We start from the raw sequence: 20,455 nt of genomic DNA, 5'->3' as shown, positions 1-20,455 counted from the left end.
TATTAACTCATTTAATCCTGGACACTTGTAAACTGACAACTACTGCTGCTTCCATTTTATATTTGAGGATACCGAAACCCAGAGAAGTAAGTAGCTGGTCCTGGGTCATGTAGCTTCTAGTCCTGAGCTTGGATTAGAACACAGGCACTCTGGTTCTAGAACCCTTGCTCTTAGCCCGTCACTGTTCTACAAAGTGTCTGTGAGGCATGTGTCATTCCTGATTTACACCTGGGACACTCTTCCCCCAGGGCCCCTTGTGTCTCGCTCCCCATTTCTGGCCAGCTTTTTCAGCTTGTGTTTTCTTCGGTGCACTTTCCATCATCTGAAGTACTGTTTATTTGTTGGGATTCTTGTCTCTGGCCTTTGTTCTACCACTAGGATGCTGAGGGCAGACGTTTTTGCCTTGCTTTGCTCACTGTCCTCCAGTGCTTACAGTGGTACCTGACATGTAGTGGGTGCTCAGTAAATACTTGATGAATGAATGGGTGGATGGTTGTGACATTGGTTCCTTCCTGAACCAGTATCGTAAATCTGATTCCTCCCCGTCCCTCCCTACACCTCTCCGTTATGTGTTCTCTAAAGGAAGAGAAAATTTTATTTATTGATTGATTGATTTTAAATAAATTTGTTTATTTATTTATTTTTGGCTGCGTTGGGTCTTTGTCATTGGGTCTTCGTTGCTGCGCGCAGGCTTTCTCTAGTTGCGGCGAGCGGGGGCTACTCTTCATTGCGGTGCATGGGCTTCTCATTGCGGTGGCTTCTCTTGTTGTGGAGCACAGGCTCTGGGTGCCCGGGCTTCGCTAGCTGTGGCACGCAGGCTTCAGCAGTTGTGGCTCGCAGGCTTTAGAATGCAGGCTCAATAGTTGTGACGCATGGGCTTAGTTGCTCCGTGGCACATGGGATCTTCCCCAACCAGGGCTCGAACCCATGTCCCCTGCTTTGGCAGGTGGATTCTTAACCATTGTGCCACCAGGGAAGTCCCCCAAAATTTATATATGATTCAAATTTATATCACCGAGTACATCAGCTATTTATTCTTATCTCATTCTCTTCCACGTGCAGTGATGGTATGTTTTCTGCAGCCATGGAGGTATTTTGGGGATGTATTTCGAATGATGTGTTAGGCTGCCTCCTAGAAATACTGCCTTAGTCATCTTTTTTAAAATAAGAATTATTTTGTCCACATGCAAAAGAATGAAGTTGGACCCCCTAACATACACCCTACACAAAATTAACTCAAAATGAATCATGGATGTAAGAGCTAAAACTGTAAGACTTTTAGAAGAGTCACTTTGGGTTAGGCAGTGGTTTCGTAGTACACACCAAAAGCACAAGCGACAAAAGAAATAGATAAATGGGACTATATAAAAATTAAACTTCTGTGCTGCAAACAAAACTGTCAAGAAAGTGAAAAGGCAACCAACAAAATGGGAGAAAATACTTACAAATCATGTGTCTGATAAGGGACTAGTATCCAGAATGTATGAAGAATTCTTAGACTGCAGTAAAAAGACGAATAACCTAATATAGAAATGGGCAAAGGACATTTTTTCAAAGAAAGTATACAAATAGCAAATAAGCACATGAAAAGATGTTCAGCATCATTCGTAATTAGGGAAATGTCAAACAAAATCACAGAGACTCTGTTTCACGCCGACTACAATGGCTATAATCAAAACGACAGACGAGAACAGGTGTTGACGAGATTGTGGAGAAACTGAAGCCCTCATACGTTGCTGATAGCATGTAAAATGGTACAGCCGCTTTGGAAAAACAGTTTCACAGTCCCTCAAAATATTAAACTTAGAGTAACTATATGACCCAACAGTTATACTCCTGGGTATCTACCCAAGAGAAATGAAAACATATATCCAGACGAAAAGTCATACACAAATGTTCATAGCAGCGTTATTCATAAAAAATGGCCCCAAAGTAAAAACAACCCAAATGCCCATCAACTGAGAGATGGATAAATAAAATGTGGTACATCCATCCAGTGGAATATTATTTAGTTGTAAACAGGAATAAGTACTGATAAGTGCTACAACATGATAAACTTTGAAAACATTATGCTAATCATAAGAGACCGTATGTTGTGCAATTCCACTTATATAAAATGTCCAGGGTAGGCAAATCTATACAGACAGAAAGCAGATTAGTCTTTGCCTGGGGCTGGAGGTGGACGGGTGGAGGGAGAGTGACTGTTAAGGGTACAGGGTTTCTTTTAGGGAGGCTGAAATGGTCTAAAATTAGGTAGTTGCATAGCCCTGTAAATAAGCATGGAATTATGTACTTGACATAGATGAATTGTATGGTATGTGAATTACATCTCAAAAACCCCCACAACTGTCTAAAATGAGCATTACGCTGCCGTGTCCACTTCCAGCTTGGGCTCCTGTTCCTGAACACTTTCACTTGGGAGTCCCACGTTGTAACCTGCACTGAAATGCTCTGTTTTCATGTCACTTGCCGCCTGGGCAGAGCCTGTATCTTTGTATCCCCAGAGTCCAGCATGGCTCCTGGCACTTAGAAACCACCCAGATATTTATTGAACTGAGATGACAGTGGTAGTGCAGTTAGTCTAAGAGGGGAAAGTTACCCAGCCAGTATCTTAAAAACTCAGGGCTTCCTGCACCCTCTATCCTTGCCCTTCCCATATACACGTCATCACAACAATATCTGCTTCACTATTTACAAAGCATTTTCTAATACCTTAATCATTTGAACCTAAAAGCAATTTTGTGAGGTTAGTATGACTATTACAGACATTTTGCAGAGCAGGAAACTGATTCAGAAAGGTTAAGCAACTCAACCGCAGCCGCCCTGGGACATTGCCAGACTTGAGAGCTGGGGCCTTTGCACTCACATCCCTACCTTTGTAATAACGTCCCTGACCGCTGCAGACATGCTGGAATCATAGAGCAGGCCAGCTACAGATGGGTTACAAGCCTCTGAGTTTGTCTTATTTCAGGTCAAGGAGAGGTTACCCTTTTGGTTACCCATTGAATTAGACTGGCAGTTCTCTGGCTTGAGCAGTTAAACCCACCAGTAGAGGCATAAAATAAAAGTCAGCAGTCGGTTTTTCTCAATCCCTGTATTTTGTTGTAAACATATATTTGCAGGTAAGAAAAATTGATTCTTATGATCAGATGCTGGTTCATGCTGTGCTCACGATATTATTCATTTTGTTCTGAAGCAGCAGGTAATAAGCCCATTTGCTTGCTGTTCCCCATGGCTGAGCCGGTTCTGCTGCACAGCAGTTGGAGAAATTCAATTCAGCAGACATTTATTGATGTGCCTTCCTGTGCCAGGCAGTGCGTGAGGAGCTGGCGGTTCAGGGACGAATAAGCTTCAGTCCGCGTTCTCAGAAAGTCCAGAGTATTTTCCAGCTCCTTTCATCGTGGCATGCAGTTGTTCTTTGGGGAGGATTTGGATTTGTATACCCTTACAGTTTGGTAACATACAGTCCCTCTCTCAGAAAGTCACTATCTAAAATATAAGAACTTTTTGTTTGTGGAATGTACAGGGGAGAAGAAGTGGCACAAATATTTAGAACTCAACAGTGATGCAATTTGATCTTTCACTTCTGAGCCAGCCTGTTAGATTCAGAGTTTGATGACATTTCACCCCTTCAGAGATTAATAGAAAACATTTATAGGCTCTGAATAAAAGCGTAAGGATTTACCCAATTGAAAGTTAACCCAGCTGCGTCTCCATTCACATTTGCTGAGATAGCATGTCTGTGCATCTGTGAATTTATTTTAAAATGCTAGAAGTAGTGTGCCAACATTACAGAAGTGAGGGAAATGGAGGAAAATTACAAAGTGAAGTAAAGCTAGTACCTAAGACATCACTGCCCTGATACTAAGAGGTGGCTGGGCCTTGGGCAAGCTGTCTTTGCAACTCCATCTCCTCATCATTGAAATTGAGAATAATCAGTACTTTCATTTTTTTTAAAAATTATTTATTTATTTATTTTTGGCTGTGTTGAGTCTTAGTTGCTGCGCACAGGCTTTCTCTGGTTGCGGCGAGCGGGGACTACTCTTCATTGCGGTGCACAGGCTTCTCTGTGGCTTCTCTCGTTGTGGAGCATGGGCTCTAGGCTCATGGGCTTCAGTAGTTGTGGCACGTGGGCTCAGTAGTTGTGGCTCATGGCCTCTAGAGCGCAGGCTCAGTAGTTGTGGCCCACGGGCTTAGCTGCTTCGAGGCATGTGGGTTCTTCCCAGACCAGGGCTCGAATACGTATCCCCGGCTCTGATAGGCAGATTCTTAACCACTGCGCCACCCGGGAAGTCCCAATCAGTACCTTCTTTACGAGGCTTTGCCAGCCCTGAACGAGACAACCAGTGTGAAGCACAGGCCATTAAAAAGCCCGCAATAAATGTGTATCTTAATAGAGCAAACATAACCATTTTAAAATAGTCCTTTTGTCTTGTTTTTCCTGTTTTTTTTACAGTTGTTTCCTTCTTGTACTTTTGTACCCTGGTTTCTTAGCTGCACATTATTACATGGGCATTTTCCATCTCACAGTGTGTTGTGCCTGTAATTTTTAGTGGTTGCACCCTGCTCCGTGGTAGGTGTGGGTGCACCGTTCCTCTGTCGTGGGGCATTTGGTTGCTGCTAGGATTTCAGTGTTATAAATAGTGCTTCAGTGAACAGTTGTGTGTGTGGAATGTATTCAGTTGCTTCTTGGGAAACCTCAGGCGGGTTCCATCATCCCTGTGTCTCTGTTGCCTTTGTGCTAGATCGGGATAGGGCAGCATCCACCTGAGAGGACAGGTGCGTGGACAAATGAGGTAATATGACAAAGCAAATGCTCAGCGAACTGTGCCTCCTAACCTCTGTTTGGGTTTGTTGCTTGGGGCTTCCTCTCCAGAGATGAGGTTTCATCATTCACGGCTTCCAGAAGTATGTTAGCAGTTTATAAAGTCAAAAGCATTACGTGAAAGAACCAATTTCTCTACACCCTCACTAGCAGTCATCCCAGGGTTTAACTATGTAACTCTCTTCCCTTTAAAATAATAGTGAAAAAAACAGTCTCGTCTGTATTTGAGCAGCTTGTTAGGACAGGACTCACTTGAGCTCACTGCTCTAACCAGTCCCGACTTCATCTCCCAAAGGTCGGGTTCCAGAGGCTGTTTGTAAGTCTTTTTCCAAAGCTTATAGTCCCCACATGCTTTCTTCCAAATTGTAGTGTAAGTTGGTCCTTTGAAGCTTAAAAATCCAGTGTATTTTATTCCTTACTGAAGTACATACTTACTATTGGATATCTTTTTATTTTTCCAAACAGACCAACAGTTTGCTCTAGAAGATCTGCTGTGGCTGGTCATAATTTTGATGATTCCCTTCCCTGCTCCCAAGAAAAGAAATCGGTGAGGGTAACCACATGTCCTGCTTTGCCCAGTTAATACTTGTCCTGATGACTTTGCATTGCCCACTTCACCCTCAAAAGTGACCTAGTTCGGGCCTCCCTGGTGGCGCAGTGGTTGAGAGTCCGCCTGCCGATGCAGGGGATACGGGTTCGTGCACCGGTCCGGGAGGATCCCATATGCCGCGGAGCGGCTGGGCCCGTGAGCCATGGCCGCTGAGCCTGCACGTCCGGAGCCTGTGCTCCGCAACGGGAGAGGCCACAACAGTGAGAGGCCCGCGTACCGCAAAAAAAAAAAAAAAAAAAATTAAAAAAAAAAAAAAAAAAGTGACCTAGTTCGGATGATAAGTTACATTGTCACCCTCCCCCCAGGGGATTCCTCAGCAGCTGAGGTATCTGCCTGCTCTTTCCACCTCACTCCTCCCCCAGACTTCTTTCTATCTGCCCAGCAAAGGCTTCAGCCACATGGCTCTCTCCAGGCTTCCCCAGAGGGTCCTCACGTGTGCCCAGCCTCTTCTGAGTTAACGTTAGCCCAGTAGGCGTTCACACAAGTTTTCTCATTTCCTCACTCTTGCCCCCATATCTTGCTGATGGTCGCCAGTGGCATGGGCAGGGTAGGGCACTTTAAGTTTGTCTCAGAAGTTGCTCTTCGTCCTTTGGAATTAGTATTTTGCAGCTCAGTTCATCCCACAGGCAAATTTCTCACCACTTGCAATTTTTTTTAACTTTAAACTGAGTGTAGTCTTTTTTTTTAAACTAAATTTCATACTTTTTTTCCAGATGCTTTGGCATCATATAGAGGCAGGCTTTTGGTGCTTTTTTTTTAAATTGAAGTATAATTGACTTACAATATTATATTAGTTTCAGTGTACAGCACAGTGATTTTATATTTTTATACATTACAAAATGATCACCATGATAAGTCTAGTTATCATCTGTCACCATACATAGATACTACAATGTTACTGACTGTATTCCCTATACTGTATATTACATCCCTGTGACATTTCTTTTATAAATGGAAGTTTATACTTCTTACTCTCTCTAACCTATTTCACTCATCTCTCTACCCCCATCCCCTTTGGCAACCATACGTTTGTTCTCTGTATCTGTGAGTCTGTTTCAGAAAGTTTTGTTGTTTGTTTTGTTTTTCAGTTTCCACATATAAGTGAAATCATACAGTGTTTGTCTTTCTCTGACTTATTTTGCTTAGCATAATACCCTATAGGTCAATCCATGTTGTCGCAAATGGCAAGATTTCATTCTTTTTTTATGGCTGATGTTCCATTGTGTGTGTGTGTATGTGTATATATTATATATCCCATCTTCTTTATCCATTCATCCATCAGTGGGCACTTAGGTTGCTTCCATATCTTGGCAGCTGTAAATAATTCTGCAGTGAACATAGGAGTGCATATATCTTTTCAAATTAGTGTTTTGTTTTCTTTGGAAAAATACCCAGAAGTGGGATTCCTGGATCATACAGTAGTTCTATTTTTAATTTTTTGAGGAAACTTCATACTGTTTTCTGTAGTGGCTGTACTAATTTACATTCCTGAATGAGGGCTCCCTTTTTTCCACATCCTTGCCAACACTTGTCACTTGTAGTCTTTTTGATGATAGCCATTCTGACAGGTGTAAGGTGGTATCTCAGAATGCTTTATTTTGCATTTGCCTAATGATTAGTGATTTGAGCATCTTTTCATGTGTCTATTGGCCATCTGTATAAAACTTCTTTGGAAAAATGTCTATTCAGATCTGCTGCCCACTTTTTAATCAGGTTGTTTGGGTTTTTTTGTTGTTGAGCTGTATGAGTTGCATGTATCATTTGCAAGTATCTTCTCCCATTAAGTAGACTGCTATTTTGTTGATAGTTTCCTTTGCTGTGCAAAAGCTTTTTAGTTTGATGTAGTCCCATTTGTTTATTTTTGCTTTTATGTCCCTTGCCTGAGGAGACAAAGCCCCCCAAAATATTGCTAAGACTGATATTAAAACTCATATGGACAGAGTTTTATGGTTTCAGGTCTTATTTTTAAGTCTTTAATCCATTTTGAGTTTATTTTTGTATGTGGTGTGAGAAAGAAGTCCAGTTTCATTCTTTTGCATGTAGCTATCCAGTTTTCCAGTACCATTTATTGAAGAGACTGTCTTTTCCCCATGGTATATTCTTGCCTTCTTTGTCATAGACTAATTGAACGTGTAAGTGTGGGTCTATTTCTGCACTCTCTGTTCTGTTCCTTTGATCTATGTGTCTGTTTTTGTGCCAGTGCCATACTGTTTTAATTTCTGTAGCTTTGTAGTGTAATGGGAAATCAGGGAGCATGAGACCTCCAGCTTTGTTCTTCTTTCTCAAGATTGCTTTGGCTTTTTGGGGTCTTTTGTGTTTCCATATAGATTTTAGAATTATTCATTCTAGTTCTGTGAAAAATGCCACTGGTACTTTGATAGGGATTGCAGTGAATCTGTAGGTTGCCTTGGGTAGTATGTTCATTTTAACAATATTAACTCTTCCAATCCATGAGCATGGTATATCTTTCCGTTTGTTTGTGTAGTCTTCAGTTTATTTCATCAATGTCTTATAGTTTTCTGAGTACAAATCCTTTACCTCCTTGGTTAGATTTATTCCTAGGTATTTTATTCTTTTTGATGGAAGTGTAAGTGGGATTGTTTTCTTAATTTATCGTTCTGATATTTCATTGTTAGTATATAGAAATGCAACAGATTTCTGTATATTAATTTTGTATCCTTCAACTTAATTCATTTGTTCTAATAGTTTTTTTGGTGGCAACTTTAAGATTTTCTATGTGTAGTATCATGTCATCTGCAAACACTGACAGTTTTACTTCTTCCTTTCCAATTTGGATTCCCTTTACCTCTTTTTCTTGTCTGATTGCTGTGGCTAGGACTTCCAATGCCAGGTTGAATCAAAGTGGCGACTGTGGGCATCCTTATCTTATTGCTGATCTTAGAGGAAATGCTTTCAGCTTTTCACCATTGAGTATGATGTTGGCTGTATGTTTATCATTTATGTCCTTTATTATGTTCAGTGTGTTTCCTCTCTACCTACTTTGTTGAGAGCTTTGATCATAAATGGATGTTGAATTTTGTCAAAAACTTCTTCTGCATCAGTTGAGATGATCATATGATTTTTATTTTTCAATTTGTTAATCTGGTATATCACATTGATTAATTTGCAGATATTGAACCATTGTTGCATCCCTAGGATAAATCCCACTTGATCATGGTGTGTGATTGTTTTAGTATATTGTTAAATTTGATTTGGTGATATTTTGTTGAGGATTTTTACATCTAAGTTTATCATTGATATTGGCCTGTATTTTTTTTTTCTTTTCTTTCTCTTTGTGGCATGTTTGTCTGGTTTTGGTATCAGGGTGATGCTGCCTGCTTGTTTGGTTTGGCATCACGGTGATGCTGGATGTTTCCCAATCTTGGAGGAGTAGCCTTATGTAGGAGACGTCCTGTGGGTCCCAGCAGCACTCTTCCTTCTGGTCACCAGGACTATATAGGGGTGCCCCCTGTATGGACCACATGGGCCCTTCTCTTGTGGTGGGGCTGACTTCTTTGGGCATGCTCATAGGCAGGGCTGGTCCCTGGCCCAGTTAGCTGCCAGACCCTGCCTGTGTGGTGGCCACTAGCCTGCTGGTGGTTGGGGCTTGTCCAAGAGTGATTGGCTGTAGGGCCTGGGGCTGGTTCTGACCCAGTAATAAGCAGGCCTGGTGCTAATAGGCTAGAGGGAGGACTCCAAGATGGCACTTACCAGCACCAGTGTCCTCATGGTAGAATGAGCTCCTCAGAATGGCCACCATCAGCGTCTGTGTCCCCGGGAGTCCCAGTTGCCTCTTGGCTTCTCTAGAAGATCAGCAAGTTCACCAATTGCAATTTTTTAAATTATATCTGCTTTAAAGTTTATCTTAAATGTAAACCTTGCCCTTATCAAATATAATAAGGTTATTTATATTCATAAAGCACCTCAAAAGCCCTCACGCAAACAGCAAGCAGGGCCAAGCTGAGTAAGCAGTACCAAGGACACAGTTATGGTGAGGCACACAACCCCCATCTCTGTGATTGGTCACAGGCAGAGTTTTGTTCACAAGATGCAAGTTTATAAATACAGAAGCTTCTGCATTGGAAAAACAAACACATATTAACCTCTCAATGGTGACTACCTTCTGTACTTAGGTAACTATATTTTAACTGCTAAAGGGCTTTGTGATTTGAGAGCCTTTCTTTCCCCCCAAACATGTGCCTGCATTTCTGGGGTACTGTGTTCGCAGTTTTAAGGTGAAAAAGCAAGTGTTTTGAATGAGAGATCCTGCCAGGTTGAACTAGTGCAGTGCCATCTGGGGGACTGTAGTTCACAGATCAGAATGTGAATTCGCAGTGGAAAATTCGTTTTTCTGTTTGTTTCAACCAGGTGACTTTCGGATGGTGGTCGGAGAGGATAAGGCAAAAGTGTTGAATATTGTGAAGCCCAACATAGCCCACTTTCGTGAGCTCTATGGCAGCATTCTACAGGAGAATCCCCAAGTGGTGTATAAAATCCAGCAAGGCAGCCTGGAGGTAAACTATCTGTGGGAAATCCTGTGGATTTATGTTCTTCCATATATTTGAAATAAGGCTAAAAGGTACACAAATGACTAGTAAGTGACTAGTAATCAGAGGCTGCCTTTGGAGAAGGGGACCAAGGGCTGACATGAGGCGGGAGGGTGGGGACTGGTCTTCAGTGTGTGTGTCTTTTTTGCCATTTGAAGTTCTTACTATATATGTTCATTATTAATCAAAAATGAGTGAAAATAAACTCTGAAATTACCTTCTTTCCATCCCCAAGCCCATCTGCCTCCCCAGAGGTAGCCTTATTAACAGTTTGGCATGTTTTCTTCCAGAGCTTGTTGCATGTACTTTTGTATGTATTTGTACATATACACATGTATGAAGCAGTTTGTTCTTTTTTGTTTGGTTTTACTTTACATAAATGTATTCATACAGGTTATTCTGAAGCTTGTTTTTTCCCCACTTGTTATATGTATCATGTCTTGGAACTTTTCTTTTGATACATCAAACAAAACTTTATTTCAGGGCATTCTTCAAAATATTAAATTTTTTGAAAAGAAAGATCAAAGAGCCTTTCCTTTGAGAAAAGTAATTTGCATTTAAGATTTTTTAAACTATAGAATTCATAGTTTTTTATCTTTATGATAAGGAACACTATTTTACTTTTTTAATGCTCTTCCTCTTCCACATGATAGGGGCAACTAATACTATGTTGAATGACAAATTAATGGCATTTCTAGAACCAAAAGGAAACTTTTAAAAAGTAGGAATTATTTTAAATGTAATGTTGGAGAATAACATGAATGCCCAGAATACCCACCACTCAGGTTAACAGATTTTGCCATGTTTGCTTTAGATTGAGTTTTTCTGTTTTTAATTTTTACTTTTCTCAAAGTAATGCATGCATACTGTTTAAAAACCAAGTGGCACCCCAAGGTTTGTAACAAAAAGCAGCAGTTCCCTGCTGTACACCTTCCTACTTGTCTGTGCTACTTCCCAGAGCAACTGCTTTCATCTCCTTCACTGATTCTTCTTATGTTTACCTCCATATTTCTAAGTAATATGGTTTGATTGTTATTCTTGATTTTTTTCAATTTGTACTTTATTTTTGTCATCTTTCTATGGAAAATGAGGATTTTTTACTCTCTTATGCACCGCAATCAACACACATACATTCTCTCTCTCTCTTTCTCTCTCTCCTCCTCCCCCCTCCAGCTCCTCCACCGCTTATGCTCCATGTATAGTTATTACATAATTTTGTGTTAGGGTAATAGTCGATATTTACTTCATTATGACAACTGACTTTCTTCATTGCTAAGATATACTACTATGAAATTTCCTTTCCTGTACAACTTTGTTTTTCTTGGAGTTAATCACTGTCTCATTTTTTTCACTTGCTTAGTTTCTCCGTACCTGTAACTAATTCACCCTCAATTTCTGCTACAGGTCTGTAGAACATCTTCCACTGTAGACAAACACATCAGGTGTGTTCTCTTTTTCTTACTTTTCTTGGGGACATTCTTCCTGGAGCCCTGTGTCCCCTGTTCCTTTCGGGGCTCGTTGCGTTCTAGGCTTGATGCACAGCTCTTCTGAAACTTTCTTTCATCAATACCCGAGAATTTCTTCCCCTCTCCTTTGCAAGTTTTTGGTTTACTGGATCTTTTCCTCTTTCACGGTTTACACTTTAATTTTGACGAAGTATACCTTTTAGTACTTCCTAACATAGGTTGTGAAGGAGGTAAATTTTTTGAGACCATGTACATCTGAAAATTCTACCCTCACACTGATTGATAGTTTGAGCTAGATATCAAATTCTAGGCTGGAAGTAATTTTCCCTCAGAAGTTTTAAGTCATAGCTTCATTTATTCTAGCTTCTAGTGTTGCATTCAAAAGTCCAACACTAGAGACTGTCATACAGAGTGAAGTAAGTCAGAAAGAGAAAAACAAATATCATATATTAACACATGTATGTGGAACCTAGAAAAATGGTACAGATGAACCGGTTTGCAGGGCAGAAGTTGAGACACAAATGTAGAGAACAAACGTATGGACACCAAGAGGGGAAAGCTGCGGGGGGCTGGGGATGGTGGTGTGATGAATTGGGCGATTGGGATTGACATGTATACACTGATGTGTATAAAATTGATGACTAATAAGAACCTGCAGTATAAAAAAACAAGCAAACAAACAACTAATAATAAACTTTCTTTGGGTTATTTGTATGGAAATAAGTTAATATAAATGTTTCAGACCTTACATGAAATTTCTAAAAATCTTATATGTTCTGGTATAATGTTATAAGTCATAATTCTAGTTATTACTTTAAAATGTATATCTCAGAAATAACTAAATTTCCTTGTCAATTGCATTATTATGAACTTTCATCAAATCTTTAACCGTGGTCATTTTTAAGTCTTTTGTCATTTACAGACAGTTCTGGGTGTACTCTGATGCTTTTGCAAAAATGTTCCTATAAAAGGGTTAATCTTCAAGGAATTGATGGAAAAGGCTCTGACAAGTACAGGTTTCTGGTAACTGACTGTACTGCTGAACTGAATGAATAAGCGTTTTCAGAGCTCTAATGGAAAACTGATGAATTCATAAAAGTGCTAACAAAAGAACAAGAATGAAAAAAAAATTAATTACATGGGACTGAGTGAACTGATGAGGATGATTATAATTTTTGTGACTTTCTGTTTGAATTAAAAAAAAAAAAGTCCAACACTATTCAGATTCCCTGTCCTTTGGATGTGACCTTTTTTTTAATCTCTCTGACAGTATTTAGGATCTTTTCCTTTTTTCCAATATTCTTAAATTTCATGATGATTTGCCTTTGTCTTTGTGTATATGTTTTTCATTTATTTTTTAAATTATTATTATTTTTTTGGCTGCACCATGCAGCTTATGGGATCTTTGTTCCCCAACCAGGGATCAAACCCTTGCCCCCTGCAGTGGAAGCATGGAGTCCTAACTGCTGGAATGCCAGGGAATTCCCATGTTTTTCATTTATTACTCTGAGCCTCTTTTGGAAATTCACGAGCTTCAGTTCTAGGAAATTTTCTTTTATCATTTCTGCAATGAAATTTTCTTTTATCATTTCTTCATATCCATTTTCTTAGTTTGTTCTTTCTAGAATTCCTGTTAGTTGGTTGTTGGACCTCCTTGTTCGATTGTTTCTTTCCCTCATTCCTGTTTCTTTGGGTTTTTGTTCTGTTTTCCAGAAGAATTTTTTGAATCGATCTTCTAACACTTCTGTTGAATTTTTAATTTCCTCTGAATGTTCTTTTTTATAGCATCCTGTTCTTGTATGAATGCATTATCTTTCCTCATCTCTTTAATGATCTTTATTATAATTTTTGAAGTTTTTTCTTGCTCTCTATATTGTCTCTGTTTCTCTTAGTTCCTTTTTTTCTATGCATTCACTCTCATCTGTTGTGTTAGAAGCTTTTCTCAAATGTTTGCACATCCTTTGTGGCCTGTTTTTTAAAGAGCAAGGCAGTTTTAAAAATGCAGACTGGGAGTTCTTTGTGATGGATAGAGCTTGTCAGCTGGTGAGCTTCAGTATAGGATTTGGGACAAGGACCTGGCTGTTTCATTGGAAGACCCCAAGTTTCAGTATCTGTAGAATTTCTCCAGAGAGACATCATCTACTCTCTGGTTAGAGGATACGGAAAGATAATGTGCCTAGCTGCCAACTTTTAGAAACTGAGCAAGGGAAAAGAGCCGGGAATTTCCTTTAACTGTGAAAATAAACTTCCAAATCCCTCAGTTTGGCCTCTGAAAGCCTGGATGATCTATGTTCTAACTGGCTTCTTATTGTGGAGAAATGCACAAGAATAAGATGAGTGGGCTGAGCTTCAGTTCCCAGAGATGCATCTAGTCTTAAAGCTGCCGCTGATACCCATCTTCTCCCTCCTCTGCTGCCCATTCCAAATTCCCCTCACCCTTTCTAGCATTTCGGCTGGTCTAGGTGAGGTGACCTAGACCGTCATCCCTGAGGAGTCTGAGACCCTGGTCACCATGCCCATCTCGGACTGTAGCTACTACACTTTCCATTTACCATCAAAGTTGGGCAAGAGGTAGTAAGAGATGGGTACCAGCAGCCCTACCTCCTGATGGTCAGGTTTAATTATTTCTCAGTATGGTGATTCATTTCTTTGTCTTCTGGACTTCTTGTCTGCCTGGGATTCTAAAGTGATTGGACGGCAGTTATAGCTTTAAGTTTGTTTTTTTTAAATTAGTTATCCATTTTATACATATTAGTGTTGCATATATGTCAATTCCAATGTCCCAATTCATCATACCACCACCACCCCCCTGTGACTTTCCCCCCTTGGTATCCATACTTTTGTTCTCTACATCTGTGTCTCTATTTCTGCCCTGCAAACCGGTTCATCTGTGCTATTTTTCTAGGTTCCATATATATGCATTAATATACGATATTTGTTTTTCTATTTCTGACTTACTTCACTCTGTATGACAGTCTCTAGGTCCATCCATGTCTCTACAAATGACCCAATTTCGTTCCTTTTTATGGCTGAGTAATATTCCATTGTATATATGTACCATATCTTCTTTATCCATTGGTCTGTTGATGGGCATTTAGGTTGCTTCCATGACCTGGCTATTGTAAATAGTGCTGTAGTGAACATTGAGGTGCATGTGTCTTTTTGAATTATGGTTTTCTCTGGGTATATGCCCAGTAGTGGGATTGCTGGTTCATATGGTAATTCTATTTTTAGTTTTTTAAGGAACCTCCATACTGTTTTCCATAGTGGCTGTATCAATTTACATTCCCACCAACAGTGCAAGAGGGTACCCTTTTCTCCACACCCTCTCCAGCATTTATTGTTTGTAGATTTTCTGATGATGCCCATTCTAACTGGTGTGAGGTGATACCTCATTGTGGTTTTGATTTGCATTTCTCTAATAATTAGTGATGTTGAGCAGCTTTTCATGTGCTTCTTGGCCATCTGTATGTCTTCTTTGGAGAAATGTCTATTTAGGTCTTCTACCCATTTTTTATAGGGTTGTTTGTTTTTTTAATATTGAGCTGCATGAGCTGTTTATATATTTTGGAGATTAATCCTTTGTCAGTTGATTCGTTTGCAAATATTTTCTCCCATTCTGAGGGTTGTCTTTTCGTCTTGTTTATGTTTGCTGTGCAAAAGCTTTGAAGTTTCATTAGGTCCCATTTGTTTATTTTTGGTTTTATTTCCATTACTCTATGAGGTGGGTCAAAAAAGATCTTGCGCTGATTTATGTCAAACAGTGTTCTTCCTATGTTTTCCTCTAAGAGTTTTATAGTGTCTGGTCTTACATTTAGGTCTCGAATCCATTTTGAGTTTCTTTTTGTGTATGGTGTTAGGGAATGTTCTGATTTCGTTCTTTTACGTGTAGCTGTCCAGTTTTCACAGCACCACTTACTGAAGAGACTGTCTTTTCTCCACTGTATATCATTGCCTCCTTTGTCATAGATTAGTTGACCATAGGTGTGTGGCTTTCTATCTTGTTCCATTGACCTATATTTCTGTTTTTGTGCCAGTGCCAGTACCATATTGTCTTCATTACTGTAGCTTTGTAATATAATCTGAAGTCAAGGAGTCTGATTCCTCCAGCTCCATTTTTTCCCCTCAAGACTGCTTTTGCTATTCAGGATCTTCTGTGTCTCCATATGAATTTTAAGATTTTTTTGTTCTAGTTCTGTAAAAAATACCATTGGTAATTTGATAGGGATTACATTGAATCTGTAGATTGCTTTGAATAGTATAGTGATTTTTCATGTTCCTGAATAGGAAGAATATTGATTCTTCCAATCCAAGAACATGGTATATCTCTCCATCTGTTTGTATCATCTTTAATTTCTTTCATCAGTGTCTTATAGTTTTCTGCATACAGGTCTTTTGTCTCCCTAGGTAGGTTTATTCCTAGGTACTTTATTATTTTTGTTGCAGTGGTAAATGGGAGTGTTTCCTTAATTTCTCTTTCAGATTTTTCATCATTAGTGTATAGGAATGCAAGAGATTTCTGTGCATTAATTTTGTATCCTGCAACTTTACCAAATTCACTGATTAGCTCTATTAGTTTTCTGGTGGCATCTTTAGGATTCTCTATGTGTAGTATCATGTCATCTGCAAACACTGACAGTTTTACTTCTTCTTTTCCAATTTGTATTCCTTTTATTTCTTTTTTCTTCTCTGATTGCCGTGGCTAGGACTTCCAAACTATGTCGAATAAGAGTGGCAAGAGTGGATATCCTTGTCTTGTTCCTGATCTTAGAGGAAATGCTTTCAGTTTTTCACCATTGAGAATGATGTTTGCTGTGGGTTTGTCGTATATGGCCTTTATTATGTTGAGGTAGGTTCCCTCTATGCCCACTTTCTGGAGGGTTTTTATCATAAATGGGTGTTGAATTTTCTCAAAAGCTTTTTCTGCATCTGTTGAGATGATCATATGGTTTTTATTCTTCAAATTGTTAATATGGTGTATCACATTGATTGATTTGCGTATATTGAAGAATCCTTGCATCCCTGGGATAAATCCCACTTCATCATGGTGTATGATCCTTTTAATGTGTTGTTGGGTTCTGTTTGCTAGTATTTTGTTGAGGATTTTTGCATCTATATTCATCAGTGATATTGGTCTGTAATTTTCTTTTTTTGTAGTATCTTTGTCTGATTTTGGTGTCAGGGTGATGGTGGCCTTGTAGAATGAGTTTGGGAGTGTTCCTTCCTCTGCAATTTGTTGGAAGAGTTTGAGAAGGATGGGTGTTAGCTCTTCTCTAAATGTTTTATAGAATTCACCTGTGAAGCCATCTGGTCCTGGACTTTTGTTTCTTGGAAGATTTTTAATCACAGTTTCTATTTCATTACTTGTGATTGGTCTGTTCAGATTTTCTATTTCTTCCTGGTTCAGTCTTGGAAGGTTATACCTTTCAAAGAATTTGTCCATTTCTTCCAGATTATCCATTTTATTGGCATAGAGTTGTTTGTAGTAGTCTCTTAGGATGCTTTGTATTTCTGCAGTGTCTGTTGTAACTTCTCCTTTTTCATTTCTAATTTTATTGATTTGAGTCCTCTCCCTCTTTCTCTTGATGGGTCTAGCCAGTGGTTTTTCAATTTTGTTTATCTTCTCAAAGAACCAGCTTTTAGTTTTATTGATCTTTGCTATTGTTTTCTTTGTTTCTATTTCATTTATTTCTGCTCTGATCTTTATGATTTCTTCCTTCTACTAACTTTGGGTTTTGTTTGTTCTTCTTTCTCTAGTTCCTTTAGGTGTAAGGTTAGATTGTTCAGTTGAGATTGTTCCTGTTTCTTGAGGTCGGCTTGTATTGCTTTAAACGTCCCTCTTACAACTGCTTTTGCTGCATCCCCGTAGATTTTGGATCGTCGTGTTTTTGTTGTTATTTGTCTCTAGGGTTTTTTTTTTTTATTTCCTTTTTTATTTCTTCAGTGATCTCTTGGTTATTTAGTAATGTATTGTTCAGCCTCCATGCATTTGTGTTTTTTACAGTTTTTTCTCTGTAATTGATTTCTAATCTCATAGCATTGTGGTCAGAAAACATGCTTGATATGATTTCAAATTTCTTAAATTCACTGAGGCTTGATTTGTGACCCAAGATGTGATCTGTCCTGGAGAATGTTCCATGTGCACACTTGAGAAGAAAGTGTAATCTGCTGGTTTTGGATGGAGTGTCCTATAAATATCAATTAAATCTATCTGGTCTATTGTGTCATTTAAAGCTTGTGTTTCCTTATTAATTTTTGTTTGGATGATCTGCCCATTGGTGTAAGTGAGGTGTTAAAGTCCCCCACTATTCCTGTGTTACTGTCGATTTCCTCTTTTATAGCTGTTAGCAGTTGCCTTATGTTGAGGTGCTCTTATGTTGGGTGCATATATGTTTATAGTTGTTATATTCTCTTCTTGGATTGATCCCTTGATCATTATGTAGTGTCCTTCCTTGTCTCTTGTAACAGTCTTTATTTTAACATCTATTTTATCTGATATGAGTATTGCTACTCTAGCTTTCTTTTTTTTTTTTTTTTTCCTTTTTGCGGTATGCGGGCCTCTCACTGTTGTGGCCTCTCCCGTTGCGGAGCACAGGCTTCGGATGCGCAGGCCCAGCGGCCATGGCTCACGGGCCCAGCCGCTCCGCGGCATATGGGATCCTCCCAGACCGGGGCACGAACCCGTATCCCCTGCATCGGCAGGCGGACTCTTAACCACTGTGCCACCAGGGAGGCCCTCCAGCTTTCTTTTGATTTCCATTTGCATGGATATCTTTTTCCATCCCTTCACTTTCAGTCTGTATGTGTCCCTAGCGGGTCTCTTGTAGACGGCATATATATGGGTCTTGTTTTTGTATCCCTTCAGCGAGCCTGTGTCTTTTGGTTGGACCATTTAATCCATTCATGTTTAAGGTAATTATTGATACGTATGTTGCTTCATCTGGTACATAGCCCTCTGCCTTTTCATCTTGTCTATCTTTCTGTGAATGTGGTTTTTGTTTTACAGGCTGCAGGATTGTAGTTCTTGTTGCTTCTGCTGTCTGCCCTCTCATAGCTTTAAGTTTAATAGGATGCTTACTGTGTCCTCTGGGAGAAGCATTTCTTCTTTGGAAACTAGGATCTCTAGACCCACAGTCCTAAAGTTGTGGAGATGGGAAGCACAGATTGCCCAGGTGGTTCCTGGGAATGACAGTAAGCAAGTCTGTTTCTCCTTTTACCCTGTGGTTCCCAGACTCATGTAGTCTAGCAGTTGGGGACATAGTACTCTGTAACAGCCATTAATTTAGGGCATATACTGTGCCTCACTGTCACAGGCTATCATCTCTAAGCTGTTGCTCAGCTCTTCTTCAAAGCTCTTTCGTTGGGTTTTTCAACAGTGACACGGTTGGCATTTTAGGCTGAATAATTCTTTGTTGTGGGGGCCAAAAATGTCCCCTTTCTGAGAACTACTGCTCTCCCAGGCTGGCAGCTCTGGCGAACTGTGTGGTAGGAACAGTGGAGCCGTGATCCTGTGCCCGTCCTGCACCTGTGCCCTGTGAGCCCTGTACAGTGGTACTGGCTGAGTCCTGTGGGCAGGAAAGGCAAGCCCATGCTCAGAATATGAATGACTTCCAGGCAAGAGGAGTTGCTGCCCATTCCCAGGTGGAAGGGATCCAGTGTAGTCAACTTATCACCAAGTGGCTGGTTAGTCTCAGGAGATGGTCGTGTTATGAGGATCTCAGTGTTGGCCTCTGTTGCTGTCAGGATAGACTTTCAACCGCAGCAGTGGCTCAGTCAGCCTTGGTGAGTAGAAGCCCCTGATACTGGATCTGGGCAGAGCCTCTATCCCTACCGCCCACTACTCCTGCTACAAGCCGTTATGCCATCACTGGGATGAAAGAGCCTGTTGAATCAACTGGCTAAATTGTTCTTTTGGTTGTTGTTGCTTCTTCTGTGTTGGATGCTCTCTGAAGGAAGCATTAACGTACAATACAGAGATCTTCATATTTTGTGTCCCCTCCCATAGGTCCATCCACGTGCCTCTTCCCCCAAATCCTGTCTTCCACCTTCTAATCTTTTTCCTTTTAGGTCCCTAACCAACCAAAGAACCATTGTCCACTCTTTGAGTCTTTATATATTTTTATCTGGGGCCACTTTTTCCATGTAAAGTGGGTAACCAGCTGTGCCACCTGCAGCATACTCATTGGGACAATAGCTCCTCATCAGTGTCTTCCAGGCTATCCCTGGGTGCGGCTGTAATGCATCATTTTCACCCCGTACATACTACAAGCCAAATCATCCATGAAGCAAGCTCATCCTTTATCCTCCTCCAGAAGCCTCCTTGTAGCCATGTGCATGAGCCAGTGGAGAAGTAGAACATAATGTGCTGGTGCAACAGTGGAAGTTATGGGGGTCTGGGTTTCCTGTTTGTGCAGCTGACTTGTGCCCTCCGGCCCTGCTCATGTCCAATGCTGGTGTATCTCTTACATCCTACAGTGGATTGCTCTTGAGCTTCGTGACCTTATGACTTGGTGAATCTGGCAGATCCCAGTTCATAATGGGCAGTTCTTGATACATGGTCATTTGATGTCCCATGGTTAGAAGCTCCATCTCTGCCAGGGTGTAGCATCTAGGAGCTGATTTCAAATGGCGCGTGGTTCTTCACTACAGATGCCGTGGCCTTGCTCCAGAACCCTAGCAGTCTACATTGTGATCTCCTACTGGGAGCCCACTGTAGCTCCCCAGGGCTTCTCTGTACACTGAGGATACCTTTAGTACCGTAGTTTACAGGGAGGTATGGCCCACACGGTGGAGGGCTGCTTACCCTGCTGCCTGTATCTAGTGCAGAGCTCGTTTTCGCTCTGGCCCCTCACAGACCTGGCCTCCTTTTATATCACTGGGTAAATGGCTCTGAGCATTATTCCCAAGTGTGGAATATGCTGCCTCTAGAACCTGAAGAGGCCTCTCAGGCAGTGTGCTTCTTTCTTAGTGGTGAGAGGTACAAGATGCCGCAAGTTGATCTTTACTT

General features: G+C 40.4%; 1 protein-coding gene across 2 annotated transcripts in view; it reads left to right on the top strand.

Moving 5' to 3' along the window:
- Window positions 1-20,455, top strand: part of TAMM41 (TAM41 mitochondrial translocator assembly and maintenance homolog) — a 55,507-nt gene that overhangs the window by 19,685 nt on the left and 15,367 nt on the right. For both annotated transcript variants that reach the window (XM_060109802.1, XM_060109803.1), the window contains exon 5: window positions 9,804-9,949. In XM_060109802.1, coding sequence (XP_059965785.1) covers window positions 9,804-9,949 — 146 coding nt within the window. The remainder of the gene's footprint in view (window positions 1-9,803; window positions 9,950-20,455) is intronic.

Source organism: Mesoplodon densirostris, chromosome 10 (genome assembly GCF_025265405.1).
Source record: "Mesoplodon densirostris isolate mMesDen1 chromosome 10, mMesDen1 primary haplotype, whole genome shotgun sequence".
In the NCBI taxonomy this organism is placed as follows: Eukaryota; Metazoa; Chordata; class Mammalia; order Artiodactyla; family Ziphiidae; genus Mesoplodon; species Mesoplodon densirostris.
Note: the sequence above shows the minus strand (reverse complement) of the source record. Positions and strands in the feature narration are given on the sequence as shown.